Genomic DNA, 19,407 nt, shown 5'->3' on the forward strand with positions numbered 1-19,407 from the left:
AGCCATAGGAGATGTGATGTGGAGACGCCGGCGTTGGACTGGGGTAAACACAGTAAGAAGTTTAACAACACCAGGTTAAAGTCCAACAGGTTTATCTGGTAGCAAAAGCCACACAAGCTTTCGGAGCTCCAAGCCCCTTCTTCAGGTGAGTGGGAATTCTGTTCACAAACAGGGCATATAAAGACAGAGACTCAATTTACATGAATAATGGTTGGAATGCGAATACTTACAGCTAATCAAGTCTTTAAGAAACAAAACAATGTGAGTGGAGAGAGCATCAAGACAGGCTAAAAAGATGTGTATTGTCTCCAGACAAATTTGCCAAATTGACTGGCTGTCTTGTCTGGAGACAATACACATCTTTTTAGCCTGTCTTGATGCTCTCTCCACTCACATTGTTTTGTTTCTTAAAGACTTTTCAGATACTGAAGCAGTCCATGTTCATATGCAGGAAGACCAAGTAAAATGCTCTGAGACAGTGCAGACTATGGGTCAAATGGCCTCCTTCTGTCCTGTAAAGATTTTGTGACAGCATCTTCCAAACCCATGACCTCTACCACCTGAGGGCAGCAGATGCATAGGAGCATCCATCACCTTCAAGTTCCTTTCAAAGCCACACACCAATCTGACTTGGAACTATATCACCATTCCGTTACTGTTGGCCAAAATCCTGGAACTCTCTTAATTGCACTGGGCGTACTTACACCATCTGGACTTCCAGAAGGCTTCAGATTGGAGTCTCACCCCTGGACTGGATGGCCATGGAAGGTATGTTTGTAGTGTAGATTCTTTGATACACCAATGGCACGCAGTAACAGCAGGTGAATTTTCTGGTCAATCAGAACTGTGATAGCTGCAATCCACGGCCTCTCATTATAACAGACTACACATGTCATGACAAGAGTCTTCCTCACTCCGAGGGACTGCTCAAAAAAGATATTGCATATTTTCTCGTATCTAAAGAAAAAAGTCAGTTGAGAGTAATCGAAGACTGGAATAAAGGTTATTTTGTTGAAAATGCTGTATTTTAATACATTTACAAACAAAAACAATATTAGCTTTTTCCATGTGTGCGTATGTATGGCTTTTGCTTTAAAAGGATAGTATCAGTCATAAAATGATTTGATTACTCCATCACTATCTGGACCAACTCATTAGAGAACAAATGTATGCATGAATTTATTTTTGACATTAAAAATACATTTAATATACTTCTACACTATTTCTACCCCGATCAGACAAGTTTCATAATGTAATTGCTGAGAAGCCCAGATGTTAAAACAGAAAACCTAAAGTCATTCTTGTCAATCTTAAAAACTTAATTGTGCACAGAAGCTGATGCTCCTGAAGTTCAATCCCTTCAATATGTAAATCATTCGTTATCTTCATCCTCATTATTCTGTGTACGATATATACTCTGATTACGTCTCTTAATTAGTTTTATTCCACTGCTTCCATTCTCATGCTCATTGCTAATTCGTTTCACAGCCTTTGTGCGTGTGCTTTTTCCTTCTCCCTCAGTCATACTGCTGTCTCCAGACTTGTCCAGTTCCTCAGTTGCAGAGTCCTGTGTCTCATCAGAAGATACAATCATAGAATCAGGGAGATCTCTCACATCAGAGAAATTTGCTGACAAGTCTGTAAAGGGGTGGTCCGGTGATGGTTCTATGGAATGTGTACTAAGCTCCCCATTATCATCGTCATCATCTTCCAGTGTTATTTCATCTGGATTTATGGAGGAAGAAAGTCCTGAAGTGTCTGTGGTATAATCACTGGGCTCCTCAGGATTATCAGCACTGTCCATTTCAATCTCTTCCTCTCCCTCCATAAACCCCTCATTTTCCATCTGTTTCACCTTAGCATTCAGATCAATGAGGCTAAAGGTGGCACAGAACTCAGTTGTCTGGGGGTTAATCACATGGACAGCTTCTCTTGATCTCTGCGGATGTGCTGGGTCATAGGTAGGCACTGTCTGGCTAAAGTTACTGGGGACATGGAGGTTATGGCCTTGCTCTTCCAACAGTTCTTCAATGTCTTCGCTAGACACGCTGTAGTCCCACCTATATCAAAACAGAAGTGATCAAGACAATTGCCAAAGGCAACACAAAATATCAGATTAATATAAACAGGATTGAAAGGGTTAAATCAAAACCTATTTACTTAGCTGAACACATGTAAAGTATATTAAGTTTGGGTTAAAATAATCATAGAATGGTTACAGCACAAGGCGGCTATTTGGCCCATTGTGTCCATGCTAGCTTTCTGCAAGAGCAGCTCAGCTAGTTTCACTCTCCTGACTTTTCACCACAACCATTTCTTTTCTTTCTGGTGTTCATCTACTTACCTTCTGAAAACCACAATTGAATACACCTCCACCACCTTCTTATGCAGTGCATTCCTGATCCTAATGATTTACTGGATAAAATTATTCCTCATGTCATCAAAGGTTCTTGCCCTTGGTTTCTATCAAATCTACTCTTAACTGTCTCTTCTCAAAGAACAGATGCTGCTTTTCCAAACTTTCCTTGTAACTGATGTCTCTCATCCCCGAAACCATTCTCTTAAATCTTTTCTGCACCCTCTCAAGCCTTCACCTGAAGTATGGTGCCCAGAATTGAATACAATATTCTAGTCAAGGCCAAATCAGTGTTTTATGAAGTTTCAACATAACTTCATTACTTTTGGTCAATATGAAAATTAGAGGACTCTATTCTAGTATCGAAAAGAAAGGTGCATTTTCAGCTTTAAAACACATGGATTTCATAAACAACCTGATTTCCCAGAAACATTTATGTTTCTGAAACATTTACTGTAAAATATGCACGTTTAATACTGCAAGTAGGCCACACTTACTTTGTATGCAGACTGTTATTTTCTGGCATGTTCCATGTTTTAGAGGTGACATTAATTAAATCATTTGTAGCTTTTAGAATGGCCAGCCATTCAGAATCATACTCTAGCTGATCAGAAGCATTTGGGTCATGCTCTATTTCCACAATCTAAAGTCAAGGGGAAAAAAAGCAAGTTCAAATTACATTTAGCTAAATTGTAAACTGCAGCCAGACATATGTAGAAATCAATAGGTTTCATTCAATTATTCTACAAGCTTAATTTATTACTACTATTTTTTTGCACTTTTCCCCTCTGGCCTCTTGTTTAATAAAACACTCAACAAGTAGCAGAAAGAATTTTGTGATGGGAGATTTGGTTCTAGTCAGAATGCCAAGTGTTGTATAATACCTGTAGAAAATCTCTGCGAGGGAGACATTTATCTAGAGCCAGAAATTTTGTTGCTTTTGGTAGCTGCTCACCATTACTCTTCTGTAAAGAAACAAAAGAAAACTTAGAATAAGCCTGCTGTGGGCTAAGTTGCATCAACGTACACTTGTAATACACCATATCTTCTTTACTTATCAGAGCCTTGGTAAACAATTCAAATTAATTCTGAATATAATGGCATTGGCAAGCTGGCAATTATTGTCTACTGCTGTTGCCCAGATGTAATTGTGGTAAGCCGCTTTCTTGAATTGTTAATAATGGCTTGTTACAATGAAGTGAGGAAAATCAAGAATCCACCACACTGGTATGACCTAGAATCACAAAGTCCAGACCATATAAGGACAGCAGGTTTTGTTCTCTGAAGGACATTCGTGAACCTTGTGGGTTTTGTTTGTAACAATCCATCAGCTTTAAATTCATATGCATGAAAACAGTAAACTCTTTCTCAAATTGCCAAAGTAGGATGTGAAGTCATGTTTTCCATTTTAGTAGACTAGGCTTCAGAATTACTAATCCTATAGCAGCTTAATGAGTACCACTTTAATGATAGTACTACTGGAAAAGGGACACCCACTTTCTTCCACCTGTCTCCAATTCATGGTAGCCATTGAATACATGCCAGAGATTATCCAAAGGAGGAGTATTGCACATTATAGTATGTGAATGAGGTAACGCAGTACACATTGATTAATCATTTATGTAAGGAGAATCAAAATTATGGATAAACAAGGCTAGGAGGTCAATTACTGTAAACATGTAGGTCCTAATACCAAAAAGTGCACAAACAACATGATCTTGTTATCCAAGGCACATTATCCACTGTCCTGGAGGGACCGCTGCAATACTTATTTTTATATATTGCGAGTTTCTCTTCAGAAAAGTGAAGAAACATAGTCCCAAATCTTCAGTTCAGGATTGGAACCCTATTTCTGATCCTGATCAGGTTAAAAATATATGCACGTAAAAACATATGGACCTGCCTTCCTGATTTTTCAGGGCAATCTTCCAAAGAAGGATCCTGCAGAACGAATTAATGCAGGATACCTAGGGAGCAGCAGAGAGGATCCATACAAAAGCCACACCACTCCTTATGGCATTAGCTTTCTGGTACCTAAAGAGTTTAAATGCCTCAAAGCATTTTTTGAAACACTAGGAAAAGAAGGCAAGTGTATCCGGAGACCAGAAGATCTGGACCAGTATCAAGTTTGATTGAACATGGTATAGATGACTATACTAGTACAGCTGATCAAGGTAGTATTCTTCCCTCCAACTTCTTAATCTGGGTTTTTGTCATCTTTTGCAACCTCAATGGCAGACATGCTATTTATAATAGTTACGAGTGCAGCAGGAGTTGCTTTTTGGAAGTTGGGTGAAGACAGTGTTGGAACTGAAAAGCAGTTTGCTCTGCAAGTGATCTGTGACGCAACTTCATGAAACAGTGGAATGGAATTCTACTTCATTTTCAATACAGGCTGGAAACCAAGCTGATGTCCCCTTCCCCATCTGACATGAGAGTTAATCCATGTTGATTCATAGAATCATAGAAACCCTACAATGCAGAAAGAGGCCATTGGGCCCATCGAGCCTGCACTAACCACAATCACACCCAGGTGCTACCCCCATATCCCTACATATTTACTCACTAATCCCTCTAACCTATGCATCTCAGGACACTAAGGGGCAATTTTAGCAGGGCCAATCAACCTAACCCGCACATCTTTAGATTGTGGGAGGAAACCGGAGCACCCGGAGGAAACCCACGCAGACACGAGGAGAATGTGCAAACTCCACACAGACAGTGACCCAAGCCAGGAATTGAACCCAGGTCCCTGGAACTGTGAAGCACCAGTGCTAACCACTGTGCTACCGTGCCGCCCCTGATTATCAGTGCAGAAACTGGAGTTATCTTAATGAGTAGGGTAATACTCAAAAAATAGTTTCACACATGGGTATTAATTTTTAATCAGTAATGATCTTTATTCCTATTTCATTTTTGATTGTAGAGTCCGATCACTCACTTTCCAGAATTTGATGGCAACCAAGAGTGTTTTTTTTGTGCTATCTTAGTCTGGGTACACCAAAACTGGTCATGTCCCCACTGCTGCTTAGGGCGTTCAGTTAATCAACATGGAGTTTGAAAGAATGATTCCCAACAATTCATAATCATGTGAATTATCCTTTAACCTATTAAGATAGCCTCCAACACAGAGAAAATGATTCCCTTTCTTCCCTTCAATAGACGTTTACATAATACCACTTCCTCTCATTGCTTGGCAGGATGGTGAAGATCGCCGCCAGCAGTAATAACCTGCGTGAGCATTTGGCCCTTTATACCTGTGCTAGCACTTTGGGATAGCAACCAATTAATCCCACTTTCCTTCTCTTAATCCATAGCTCTGTAATTTCCCTTTAAATATATATGCAATTCCCTTTTGGAAGTTAACCTTCAATTTAAAAACATTTACCAATTCCAGTAGATGTGACACATTTCATAACCCCTGCTTCCTCCCTATCTTCAATAAAGAGGGTGTATTTGAACAATTTCATTTGCCTAGGAAAAATAAACCAGTTTGCGCCATTCTGGTAACCACCCAATTTCTGCTGTTATTGAAGATCAATGAACCTTAATTTAAAACACTTCCTCACATTAAGAGAACAACAAAATTCTATTCCTTATATGATAATGTGGATTCTGAAAATTGGAAGTAAAATCAGAAATGCTAGAAATTTTCAGCTGGTTAAAAGGAAGAACAAAAGGGGAATCTATGATTGCATGGTAGATAGAAGAGATGGTGCAAGGCTGGTGGTGGGGGGAGAAGTAAAGAAATAAAAGATGTATCCAGAGGAGTAAATGGGAAATGTAAAATCATCAACATCTGCCACCCAAAAATAAACAAAAAATAGGCCAGTGGCTATGACCCGAAATTACTGAACTCAGTGATAAATTCAGAGGCTGTAAAATGCCTAACTTCTTTCAGTTAAATTTCCTAGTTTCCATAGTGTGTTATTGCGATATTGAAAATGATGCCGTTAGCAGGCGTGCTCATTTTTCACCAATGCAGTGTCATTTTTCCAGTTTCACACCACAAACAACAAATATAGTTTATTTTGTTACATGCAATGAAGATAGAGAGAGATATAAAGTCTGCACTTTTCCTCTCTCGTCTTACCGGATGCTGCATTAAAGCTGCAAACTTCACATGTAGATGTGCTGCAAACCAATAAGAAGGCTTGAGATGCTGCAGAAGCTCTGTAGCTGCAGGACTGCCCAAAGTGTTGGCTTCAACTTCCGGGCGGAGGAAGGCCTTATGCTTAAGCAGCTGTTTTTTGTTACCATAATGATAGATACCTCGTGGCCAATCATGTGACAGAAAGATGTCCATGTGTTGTTTTATCTGAAAATAGAAAATATGATAAAAGAACTTAAAAGAAAACAATTGACGATAAAGCGTTTGAGTTAGATAGCCAGTTTCAGACAATTTTCTTACTGTAGTTAAACAAGTAGGTTTGATTAGCACATTCTTTTTGAAGCTCTTCAATGCAAATTTAGAATGACGGAGTCCAAACCTAAGGTTCAATAGAGCCTTGAGCTGCTTCCAGCAGGACGGTGGTTCAATTCTTCTTTGCATTCTGATGTGAAATGCAGACACAGAAGAAAGACAACTTACTAAGATGGTCCAGAGTTTATTACTACTTTTATAATACACGTTAAATTGCTTGCATGTCTTGTGAATAGGGAGCTCGAATTTTTTATGGATGTAATCATCACTACAAGACCAGCATTTGTTGCTACCCCTAACTTCCCTTGAAGGTGGCTCTTGAACCACTGCAGTCCATCTGGTGTAGGTACACTCTTTGCTGTTAGGAAAGGAATTCCTGGTTTGTGACCTAGGGACAATATAGTTCCAAGTCAGAATGATATGTAGGTTGGAGGGGAGCTCGAAAATAATGGTGATTCAATGCACCTGCTGCCCTTGTCCTTCCTGGCGAGGGGGCAGCAAGCATTTATCCCGAAGAGCCGTTTTAAAATACCTTTGCCTAAAATAAAAACTATTGCTAACACAAGATGGAAATTCCACGTTTCCAAATCAAATAAATATTTGACAAACTGCCAAGTGTCATTGGTAGAAAGCATAATTTGCATATATAATATGGGCATTTGTGGACCCTGTTTCTCTGGATAGTTATTTAACTGTCCACCACCATTCACCACTGAATGTGGTAGGACTGCAAAGCTTTGATTAGATCCATTAGTTGTGTAATCGCTCAGCTCTGTCTACTGCATGCTGCTTCTGCTGTTGGCGTGCTAGTAGTTGTGCTGAATCTTCATTAGGTTGACACCTTATTCTTAGGTTTGCCCAATGCTACTCCTGCCATGCCCTCCTGCGCTCTTCATTAAACCAGGGTTGATCCCCTTGGTGGAAGTGGTAAAGAGGGATAAACTGGGCTGTGAGATTACAGCTTATGATTGAATAAAATTCTGCTGCAATAGCCCACAATGTTTCATGGATGTACAGCTTTAAGCTCCTAGGTCGATTCTAAATCTATCTAGTTTAGCACAGCAGTATTGCACCTCACAACATGACAGACAGCAACACTTTGTCTCCACAAGGACTGTGATGGTAACTGCTACCAACACAGTCAGATGCATCTGCAACAGGTAGATATTTCCCTCATTGATTTGACTCACCACCTTGGGGTAAGTGGCGGGATAGTGGTATTGTCACTGGACTAATAATCCCGAAACTCAGGATAATGCTCTGGAAACCTGGATTCGAATCCCATCACGGCATATGGTGGAATGTGAATTCAGTAAAAATTAAAAATCTAATGTTGACAGTGGGGCAGCACGGTGGTTAGCACTGCTGCCTCGCGGTGCCAGGGACCTGGGGTCACTGTGTGGAGTATGCACATTTTCTCCGTGTCTGCGTGGGTTTCCACTGGGTGCTCCGGCTTCCTCCCACAGTCCAAAGATGTGCAAGTTAGGTTGATTGGCCATGCTAAATTGCCACTGGTGTCTGGGGGATTAGGCAGATAAATATGTGGGGTTACGGGAGAAGGGCCTGGGTGGGACTGTGGTCGGTGCAGACTCAATGGGCTGAATGGCCTCTTTCTGCACTATAGGGATTCTATAACGGAACCCATCTGGTTCACTAATACCACTTTTGTAACTTCAGCCCACAGCAATGTGTTAAATGGTCTCTGAAATGTATCAAAGCACTACAAAGTTAATAGAAAGGGAATTAAACCAGGTAGACCAGCTGGCATTGACTTAAGCACCAAAAGCGACAATGGCAAACGCAGTTCTGCGGACCCTGCAAAATCCTCCTAACTAATATCTGGGGGCTAGTGCCAATACTGGAAGAGCTGTCTCACAGATTAGCCAGACTCACGGAACTATGTCTTACAGATGATGTTCCACTCACCACCAACCCACCAACAGAGATGGCAGTGGCACAGTGATATACTGTTGGGAGGGAGTTGCCCTAGGAGTCCTCAACATGGCTCAGGGCATCAGGTCCAAGGAAACCTCCTGCTAATTACCACATACCTCACCCCCTCAGCTGATGAATCAGTACTCCTCCTTGTTGAATACCACTTGGCCAGGGCACGATATGGGTTGAGGACTTCAACATCCATCACCAAGAGTGGTTTGGTAACAGCACCACAGACCCAGCCCTAGAGGACATAATTGCTAGACTGAGTCTGTGGGAGTTGGTGAGGGAACCAACAAGAGGGACAAAACATATACACCAACCTGCCTGTCATAGAATCATCTGTCCATGACAGTATCAGTTGAAATGACCACCGTACAGTGCTTGTGGAGACAAAGTCCTGTCTTCACCTTGAGGATACCCTCCATCATGTTGTGTGGCACCTCCAACATGCCAAATGGGATAGACTTCAAACAGACAGAACAACTGGGCATCCATGAGGCCATCAGAAGCAGCAGAATTGTGTAACTTCATGGCTTAACTCTCACTCTAGCATTACCAACAAGCTAGGGGATAAACCCTGGTTCAATGGAGATTCCACAATCAACAGATTAGATCTAAGCTCTGCAGTCCTGCCAAATCCAGTCGTGGACAATTAACAACTCACTGGAGGACGAGGCGCCACAAAATATCCCTATTCTCAATAATGGAGGAGCCCAGCACGGATGCCATTCTTCAGCCAATTTGATTCACTCCACGTGATAGCGAGAAACAGCTGAAGGCCCTGGGTACAGCAGGCCATGGGCCCCTGACAATATTCCGTCAATAGTACTGAAAACCTGTGCTCTAGACCTTGGCATACCTCTAGCCAAGCTGTTCCAGTACAATTACAACACTGGCATATCCCTGGCAATGTAGAAAATTGACCAGATATGTTGTGTATACAGAGCAGGACAAATCGAACCTGGCCAATTATTGCCCCATCAGTCGACTCTCGATCTTTATTAAAGTAACACAGGCGTCACCAACAGAGTGAAAGGGTTCGTGATCAGACAAGTTTAAAAATCACATAAGCTGCTAAATTCAGTAACAGAGGAAAAGCGGAGAGAAAATCACAGGTCTTCACTAAAGCAGACCCAGCTAAGCCAATCCGAATCCCTGATCCTGATTGTAGATGGTCTGTGGAAGAATAGGACGGAGAATAGTATTAGAACCCAGTGGGCCTCCCCCATAGGGTAGCCATTTGTCCACGCAGGTACAGCATCCTCCGAGATGGGACTCAGAACTGAAAAAGACTCAGAGGACAATTTGGATATGAAAGGGATACATGATTCAAATACAGGGTTTGTGGAGATATTTATGTAATGTTACGGAACCTGACCTTGACGGCCACTATTGTCAAGAGCTATGTACAAATGTAATAGATAGACTTGGTCGTGTTGGTGTTAGATGTTATCTTAGTACCAGAGTTATCAAAAACCTACCCAATATCCAAACACGGTAGAACTTCCCCAGATAGATTAGTCAGGATTGGGAAACCTAAAATTCTGCAGCATGATGTGCTGTAGGGGGTTACCTAGGGGTAACCTATAATATTTCCAGGTTATTTAAGAATGTTTAACTGGGCTAAAGTCCACCTGCAGAGGATCGTTGATGATTATACTTACAGAAATGCTCCTGAATCAAGTAAATGGAAAAAAGTATACTGGGAGATAACAGAGGATTATTTGAAAGTGAAAACTCAGTAGTTAATTTGGTACGATTAGGACTACTGAGGCCCAAGTCAAAGCTCGGGCATGTGATAATCTCGTCAGAGATCTGATAGATGAGGCTGGTTGGATATTAAGGATGAGACTTGGGAGCATTTCCCCAACATTTATTTGTCTCCCTGTACAAACTAAATTTTCTTTACATTCACTGAGACAGACATGAATTGGTCACTCAACCCGATGGAGGCCCAGTAAAAGTTCTAAAATTCATCACGGTAGTACCACAGGAGAGTACATCCCAACAGGATCTTTAAGGATAGCTACAGATTTGAATCACTGGGGGACAGTAAACACAATCCCCATTTTAAGGGCATATAACCCATAAGGAGGGCCTGGTATACGTGAGCACTGTGGAATGCTGCTCGGAATCGGAACATTATATAATGTCCTTGTGCATCAGTCGCTGAAAGCACACAGGTACAGCAGGCAGTAAAGGCGGCAAATGGTACCTTCATAGCGAGAGGATTTGAGTATAGGAATAGGGATGTTTTACTGCAATTGTATCGGGCGTTGGTGAGGCCACACCTGGAGTATTGTGTGCAGTTTTGGTGTCCTTATCTGAGGAAGCATATCCTTGCTATGGAGGGAGTACAGCGGAGCTTTATCAGGCTGATTCCTGGGATGGCAGGTCTGTCATGTGGAGGACAGACTAAGTTGGTTAGGATTATATTCACTAAAGTTTAGAAGAGTGAGAGGGGATCTCATAGAAACTTATAAAATTCTAACAGGGTAGATTCAGAAAGAATGTTCCCAATGGTGGGGGAATCCAAAACTAGAGGTCGTAATTTAAGGATCGGGGTAAACCTTTTAGGACTGAGGGGAGGAGAAATCTCTTCATCCAGAGGGTGGTGAATATGTGGAATTCACTATCACAGAAAATAGTTGAGGCTAAAACATTGTCTGATTTTAAGAAATTAGACATAGCTCTTGGGGCTAAAGGGATATAGGGGGGAAGGGGGATCAGGATATTGAATTTGATGATCAGCCATGATCAAAATGAATGGCCGTCTACTGCTACTTCTAGTTTCCACGTAGTGTGTGCTTGTCAGACTTTAGAGCCTCTACAAAACAGCAAGGTAAATGCTGATATTATGCCATTGAGTAGGCATTTAAAGAGGTACCAGGGGCATCCAGTGTACATAATCACACCAGCGGCACAGATAATCTCTGGGGGCTTATTCTCAGTTTCTGTCTGCAAATTACAGGTTCACTGACTATGGGGGTTTTCCACCTGCTCGGAAAAACAGCAGGCTACTTCTTTGGTGCCTGGTGGGGTGACTTGTACATTGATGAGTGGTGTGGCCGGCTATAGAAATTGCCCATGAATATGTCAGGTGCCCCCGAGATCAGAATCAGACGCATAAAGTACGAATACAGGTGAACCTAGCTACCCAGACTGCAACCAGATTGAAACAAATTGGTGACACACCATTAGTGGGACGAATTTGGTCTTGGAACAGCAGGAAACCGCCTACTGACTGGGAAATAATCAGGATGGGGGTGGCCATGGAGACAGGGGTAATGTTATTATAGGCCACCATGATATGCTGTTATCAAGGAAGTTCTGCTAAATTGTCAGTTCTGGCAGTGTCTCACTATGCACCTATGGCACCCTATAAAAAGGAAGAAGGGGCAAGTTAGCTGAACTATACAGCAGGATAGTTTAGGATATCTCCTGACGTCTGGATACCTGGCCATCCAAAGGATTCGGAGAGGTGTTCTCAACATCACGTTGGCCTTTTTGGGTGGTCACTATGGCCAAATAGCTGCACTTATCTCCCTACCAAGAGCTATCAAGCTTAGCAGGAATCTGCTCACTGACGCTCAGTTTCCACAACAGTCACTCAGTTCCTGACCTCAGCAAAGCCTTGGCAAAAGAGCCGAGTGCCAGAGGGGAGATGAGAATGACTGCCCTTGACATCAAAGCAGCATTTTATTGATTAGAGTGATACCTAGTACAAAGGAAGATGGTTGTGTTGGTTGGAGGTCAGTTATCTCAGTGTCAGGACATCACTGCAGGAATTCCTCAGGGTAGTGTCCTAGGTGCAAACATTTTCAGTTGCTTCACCAAGATCTTCCTTCCATCAAAGGTCGGAGGTGGGGATGTTTTGCACAATGTTCAGTATCATTCTTAACCCCCTCAGAGACTGCAATATTCCAATAATGTTCAAATGCAGCATGACCTGGACAATTTCCAGGCTTAGGCTCACAAGTGGAAAGTTACAAATTCCAGGCAATGACCACTTCCAACAACAGGGAACTTAACCACCGCCCCTTGACATTCAGTGGCATTACCATTCCTGAATCTTCCACTGTCAACATCCTGGGAGTTGACCCAAAACTGAACTGGACTAACCTTATAAATAATGTGGCTACAAGAGCAGGTCAGAGGCTAGGAATCCTGTGGTGAGTAAGTAATCTGACTCCCAAGAACTGTCCACAATCTACAAGGCACATGTTAGGAATGTGATGGAATCTTCTCCATTTGCCTGGATGAGTGCAGCTCCAACAACACTCAAGAAGCTGGACAACATTCACTCCCTCCACCACTGACGAACAGTGGCTATAAGGTGTACCACATAACAGATGCACGGCAGGACCACACCAAGTTTCCTTCGGTAGCAACTTCCAAACCCACGAACACTACCACCTAGAAGGACAAATGCAGCAAATACATGGGAACACCGCCATCTGGAAGTTCCCCTCCAAGTCACTCACCATCCTGACTTGGAAATATATTATTTCTTCATTGTTGCTGGGTCAAATCCTGGAACCCCTACCCTAACAGCACTGTGGATGTACCTACACTAAAGAGACTGCAGCTGTTTAAGGCGGCAGCTCACCACCATCTTGAGGGCATTTAGGGATGGGCAATTATTGCTGGCCGAGCCAGTGATGCTCACATCCTGTAAATACATTTTAAGAATTCCTGCTACAGGCCAAATCTGATAGATGTGACCTTCAGGACTTGGCCAGCAGGGATCCTACCTAGCAACTTTTGGTAATGGGTGTCAAAGTTCCCCATCCAGAGTACATTTTGTGTCCATGGCACTATCACTGCTTCCTCCAAGTGGTGTACACGTGTACCAATTAACTGGAGAATGGGAATACCTACAAGATAATTCACTGTTTATTCACGAACTTTGTTCTCTGGCCTTGATTAGCACAAAGAATGTCTATAACTTTGGGCAATCCCTTAATTGACACTGAGTGAGAGGATTACAGGTTCAGCCTTGTTCTACTCTGGGCAAAAAAGAGGGGGACTTTCTGCTTTCCTTCCCAAGTAACGATCTTTAACAAAAGGACTGATGGGAGATTTGGAGCAGTCATACAAGTCTAGACAGACCCTAGGTAAATTCAAGACATTTCTTGCCAGAAGAAAATAGTCCTGCAATCTGGAGCAATTAGTTAGGCAACCGTAGACTTACCTTTACAAGTATTTCCTGTTTTATATTATAATTGAACTACATCTATCAAATGCAAACACTACTATATCAACTCAAGGATATTACAGGGTTACAATTAAAACGTGTTAATGTAGTAAACTAGAAAAAGTGAATATTGCAATGGATTCACAGATCAAATCTTCAAATACATAACAATACGAATGACAGACAACATTCAGTTTTCTGACCTGCTTCAGTTTGAAGACTTCAATATTTCTGACGTGATAAGCACTCCGCAATGTCTGCTGACTATATGGTGGATATTCAAAGTGGCCTGGAAATTATTTTAAAAATCAATAGTTTTTAACGTAATAAAGACGACCATCTTTCATAATATTAGAAAATTTTCCTTATGATGCTCCACAAAATCCAGAAATGCTGCCCACCAAATCAATAACAAAAGTCCTGGGCTTCCATTTCAAAGAAACTTCAGGAGTGAAGCCACGTGATCATCACTGGTTCTTTGTCTAAAGCTTTAAAGTTAAATTTTATTAGTCACAAGTAGGCTTACATTAACACTGCACTGAAGTTACAGTGAAAAACCCCCAATCACCACACTCCGGCACCTGTTCGGGTACACTGAGGGAGAATTTAGCATGGCCAATGCACCTAATTAGCACGTCTTTCAGATTGTGGGAGGAAGCCGGAGAAAACCCATGCAGACATAGGGAGAACGTGCTTACTTCACACAATGACTCAAGCTGGGAATTGAATCTGGGTCCCTGGTGCTGTGAGGCAGCAGTGCTAACCACTGTGCCGCACCCTCATATTAATCTAACAACATACAGGACTTCATATCAATTTTATCTTAATTCCATTCATTGGAGTAATGCCCCCAAATGTATAAGAAAGAAAAGAACATGTATCATTTTTGAATCTGTTTTATTCAGCACAAAATAATTTTCTGTAGATAACCCTCCAGATATTTGTTCTAGACAAACATTATGGGATTATTGCAATTTTTAGTTGGTATTCACTATTTGGGAAAAGGTGCTTCGCTATATTACATCAATTTACCTTTCCTGTAGTCATGTGGCTTAAAAATACCAGATAGTCCTCCTATACGTACACCACGGTACTTCACCACACCAGCATATCCTAGAAACAAACAACAAATCTGTATTCTTTCTGAGAAACACACCTTGAAGATGGGGCCCATATATCTGCAACACCCCATCACATCCTTTAATATTCATACCTCATTACAAGAAATATAAATATCAGCCAGTTCCCTAAAATTATTGCTGTGTTGCCATTCTAATTCTGTGTCATTTGGGGTACAATAGCTTACAAATATAAAGCAAGAGAAACTATAATGACATTGGCTCTGCAGAACTTGTTGTCAAGTCCTTGATGATGCAAACCATGTTGTCATTCTTTCTAACCATCTCATCATACTCACAATGACCTGGAATTGTCAACTAACATTTTACAATTTGTAAATCTGCTTTTAAATCAATATATATTTAACACATTTTCTAAAAGAAAGTAATTTTTTGAAACTAAAGTTTTCAGCATGGGCAATTAATTAGATTTTAAAAATCGACAATTTTAAGTTGATGACATAATTTCAGAGATTTACAGATCAATGCTACCATTTTTCCAGGGAAAGTATAATATAATCATGTCTTAGTCAAAGTCAGGAAACAATTAATTCTATTAAAGGTGACACATTGGGTTTGAAGCCTAGAATTGTTGCAAGGATATTGATATATATTGCATAAAATCTTTAGTAGATTGGTACCTAGGTAGTAAATGTTTGGTGCAACCCATCCTCCGTATGGCAACTCCTGCAAGTGATTAGAGGCTTCGTGATTGCCTCCTATGAAGATGGTGAGAACCGGGGCTTTTCTTTCTCCAGAGTAATACCTACATTTAACAATTCAACAAACACCATTTAACGTCACAAACAGTCCATTTTATACAACAGAAGTTATTTTTAAAATTATGTAATTTGTTGGTTAGGTACATTTTCATTAGCTATAACAATTCTACATGGAAATTTAAAAAAGACGTTTTATGTTACAAGCAAAAACAAAGCATTTGAATACAACAGCCTAAAGACGAGATTCAATCTTATTATATAAACAATGTGTTTAGCTTAGAAAGGACAAATAAATAGTGTTACGAAAAAACAACCATGAACACCTACTTACTTGTAAAACGTTTGCATTTGTCTGTATTTAATGGGTACAGCCATGCAAATCATGTCAGCTTCATTCCTGACTGCTTGAAAATCTCCACAGCACAACAAGAGGTCCACCTTAACATTGTCCTTTTTCTCCAAAAACTGAATACTCTCATAGATTTTGTCCAGTTCACCATGGCAGCAACCTTCTACTGCTACCTTCATTGTAACAGTGTGCAACAGCTTGCACTACAAGTTCCAATGAGCTGGGTGTCTTTAGGAGCAATCTCCCTTCCTGGGCCCTATTTAAGCACGCTCATGTCTCAGTGTACTGACCCAATTAAACTATCATAGACTCTGAAATTAAAGAAAGGGCAATATTTATTAATTACTGAAGTTAAACTTACAGGTCTATATATACAAATACAGCTTTAAGATTTTTCTTACAGGCTGTTGAATAAATAGTTAATTAAGAGACTCAAAAATAGAATGCAGTTATAAATTGAAACTTAAAAGACTATTTGACAATAGAGTTGATAGTTAAAATATGACTGCTTAAACTCAGACAGTGAAATACCTACAACTGTCAGTGTCCTATTAGGCCTGGTTTCGAATCAAACTATTAGAACAAGTATTACTAATTCAATCCTCACTGATAGCTTAATAACTTGCCAGAAATACAAAATCGCAAAACATGTCTGGTTCTATAGATAATAAAACAATAAGATATGTAGTTGCTCCCCTTGATTATTATAACGTTGTAGAAAATAACACTTTCGTATGAAAATGAAATAAAATGCTTTGAAAAATACTAACAACCAGGAATATGATTTATAGTTCTATTTGTTTTAGAGGAAAAGTTAAAAATTTTAATTCCATTAGCTATATTTCAAGCATGGCAAACAATATCAGTAATATCCAAACTGCATCTCTGAATGGTTTCATTTCAGTTAGTTCAAAACTATGACTCCAATTGTAAGTATTTTAGATCCAGGCTTGAGATTTAAAAAACCTGTTGTGGTCAAACGAGGGGGCAAAAAGAGGGAAGCCATTTGACCCCCTCAGCATCCCCCCCCCGGGGCAATCCTAAAGGATTGTCATACTATAGAAAGGCAGTTACAGTATCAAATACAGGCTACATTTTATGTAGCTAGTCACATGCTGACAATACTGACCAACAATAACAAGGAATCAGAACAAATAAGGGAACCTGCCTAATTATGATTGATAACTCATAAACCTGAAATAGTTAATGCTGTTGATGTAGATGTTCCCAAAGAGGAGAAACTAGAATTATGCCTAACAAACCTTATGGGAACTATGTCTAAAGACTACTTTGTGTCCAAAAAACAACATAAATTAAAATTTGTTAACGTTAACTTCCAGTGCAGTAGGAATATTGCTCTTGTGCCAAAATCCTGCTATTTGAACATGGTTGGGTGAGCAATCTGCAATTTTCATTCCTGAATATCTGTAGAAAAGCTGCTTATAATCCAAACAATTCGTTGAATCATTTAAATCAGCCCTGAACTTAATTGACGGATAACTTATTCTTAAAAATTGAAGTATACACGAAAATAAACAAATACAATATTGCCTTTATAACTATTTTTTTTTAATGGCAAAAATCTAATCTATCCACAACTAACAGCATTGTTAGAAACAATTGCGGAATTGTAAGTATTATGCCAAAATAGCAATTATTCATATGAACCTCACTAAAGAATGTAATCAATTTGATCAAGATGAGGTTCACAACTGAGTTTGATTTTTATAACTTGGTACCCATACGTGCACACTTCCAGTAATTAGGATCAGGTAACCTTGGCCTAGGTCTTCTCTCTAACTCACAGGAATCTAAGCCAATTGCAATGTATAATCTATCTTTATACTTTTTATCTAACAGTATAAATATGAGAATGTAATAGTAACTTTTCTGCCTCAGCTACATGCTAGATGAATCATCATTAGGCTGGATTTATAAAAGTTGGAAAACATTTATAAAGAATGACTGACAGTTGCAAATGGTAAAAAAGTCCAGGGACAGGGTGGAAGATTGTGTGCGATGGGCCTGATTCAATAGAGTAGGTTACTGTTAAGAGTAAACAAGGTGGGATAACTTTGTGAAATTGACTTTCCAAATAGAAAGAAACATAAAATGTAGCAATTATAAAAGTCTTTTTGATTCTGTGAAAACACTAGAAACAATTAGTTATTTATTCACTAACAACAAAGTAACTTTAATAAAACAGCTGTCATGACCAAATAGTGTAGACATACAAAGGGACAATATTTGTGCACCCAGGGCAGATAATGTGGGAACATTATACGAGTCACTTGAATATGCAAAAGCACAGATTTATAATCGGAATCAGTGAGACAGCTGACAAATTTAAATGCACACCTACAAAGTGTTTATTTTCAGGGTTGTTACCATCAAGAATCTGTTAGGAGACTTACGAGGAGTGTTTAGGCAATCCCTGGTCCCCCTCTAGTAAATTACAAGTGTGAGCCTGGAGGTGGGCTATTTGGCTACTGGGGGCATTATCTTACAGTCTGCGCCGCGACCACCGCCCGTCAGCCCGCCAATCCAAAATGGTGGTGATAGAGGGTGGCACCAGGGACTAAACAACAAGACCCCTCCCCCAGGGCCCAAGGCTATCAAACAGCAAGTGAAGTGACATCCCCACACTATAACCCGAGCCTCCGTATGCCGCTTCCTTCCTACCTGCTCTGCCTCCCTCCCACCGGCCAGTTTCACCGCCGCGGCCACGCTCCTGGAACCACACCGCCCAACCGCCAGTTCGACATCAGGGCGCATGCGCTCAATCCCCAACTTGGTACCGATGCGCATGCGTCCAAATGCGAGTTCGGCATCATCGCACGTGCGTCCCCCGCGCGCCGCCCCCATTCAAGTAAACTCAGTGTCACCACGCCGCAACATTCAACACTTTCAGAGGAAAGGGACAGGACGGACAGAGAAAAACAACTGAACAAAAAAAAACTCCCCGTAAATCGCTTTGCGGAACTTATTTATATTATACCTAGAAAATAGAATTGTTAAAAAAATCTCAGAGCAATAACTTAGAATTTATCCGAATCTGCGGGTGATGGATAAGGTAAATATAAATTCAAAGCCTCACTTTCGATTAACTTGATGCGACGATTTATTTTTTAAAAATACGAAATAAATAAACAGCCGCTCTTAGGGTGGCCGGCAGCGCTGTAAAGTCGATGATGTGAGGGTTCGCGTGTTTGTGTTGTGCGACTGTGGAAAGTGCGGTGGCAGTGTTGCGGCTGCGCACTGCAGCGTTGCCGGGTCCGGCTAGGCTGGGGTGTGGAGGGGAGGG

At 40.7% G+C, this 19,407-nt stretch overlaps 2 protein-coding genes across 10 annotated transcripts in view; one reads left to right on the forward strand and one right to left on the reverse strand.

Annotated features, from left to right (window-relative positions):
- Nucleotides 1–1,003: 1,003 nt before the first annotated feature.
- On the reverse strand, nt 1,004–19,347 carry dbr1 (debranching RNA lariats 1). 3 transcript variants are annotated; one of them, XM_078228792.1, is made up of 9 exons: nt 19,201–19,347; nt 16,086–16,414; nt 15,674–15,798; nt 14,947–15,027; nt 14,118–14,203; nt 6,450–6,674; nt 3,241–3,321; nt 2,854–2,999; nt 1,004–2,060 (listed from the first exon to the last, which is right to left on the reverse strand). In XM_078228792.1, the coding sequence occupies exons 2-9, from the start codon at nt 16,280–16,282 to the stop codon at nt 1,373–1,375; spliced, it is 1,629 nt and encodes a 542-aa protein (XP_078084918.1). In that variant the 5' UTR covers nt 16,283–16,414; nt 19,201–19,347; the 3' UTR covers nt 1,004–1,372. The 3 variants fall into 3 exon arrangements, with proteins under 3 accessions (XP_078084918.1, XP_078084916.1, XP_078084917.1); XM_078228790.1 differs by lacking the exon at nt 19,201–19,347 and adding an exon at nt 18,786–18,917; XM_078228791.1 differs by lacking the exon at nt 19,201–19,347 and adding an exon at nt 18,518–18,795.
- Nucleotides 18,961–19,407, forward strand: part of armc8 (armadillo repeat containing 8) — a 107,003-nt gene continuing 106,556 nt past the window's right edge. For 3 of the 7 annotated variants that reach the window (XM_078228773.1, XM_078228771.1, XM_078228788.1), the window contains exon 1: nt 18,961–19,176. Coding sequence is in view for 4 of the 7 variants with exons in the window: in XM_078228771.1 (XP_078084897.1) it covers nt 19,168–19,176 (9 nt within the window). In the remaining 3 variants the exon portion in view is untranslated. The remainder of the gene's footprint in view (nt 19,177–19,407) is intronic. The other 4 variants (XM_078228779.1, XM_078228775.1, XM_078228785.1 and 1 more) reach the window with 2 other exon arrangements.

The sequence above is a fragment of the Mustelus asterias genome, chromosome 14 (genome assembly GCF_964213995.1).
Source record: "Mustelus asterias chromosome 14, sMusAst1.hap1.1, whole genome shotgun sequence".
Lineage (NCBI taxonomy): Eukaryota > Metazoa > Chordata > Chondrichthyes > Carcharhiniformes > Triakidae > Mustelus > Mustelus asterias.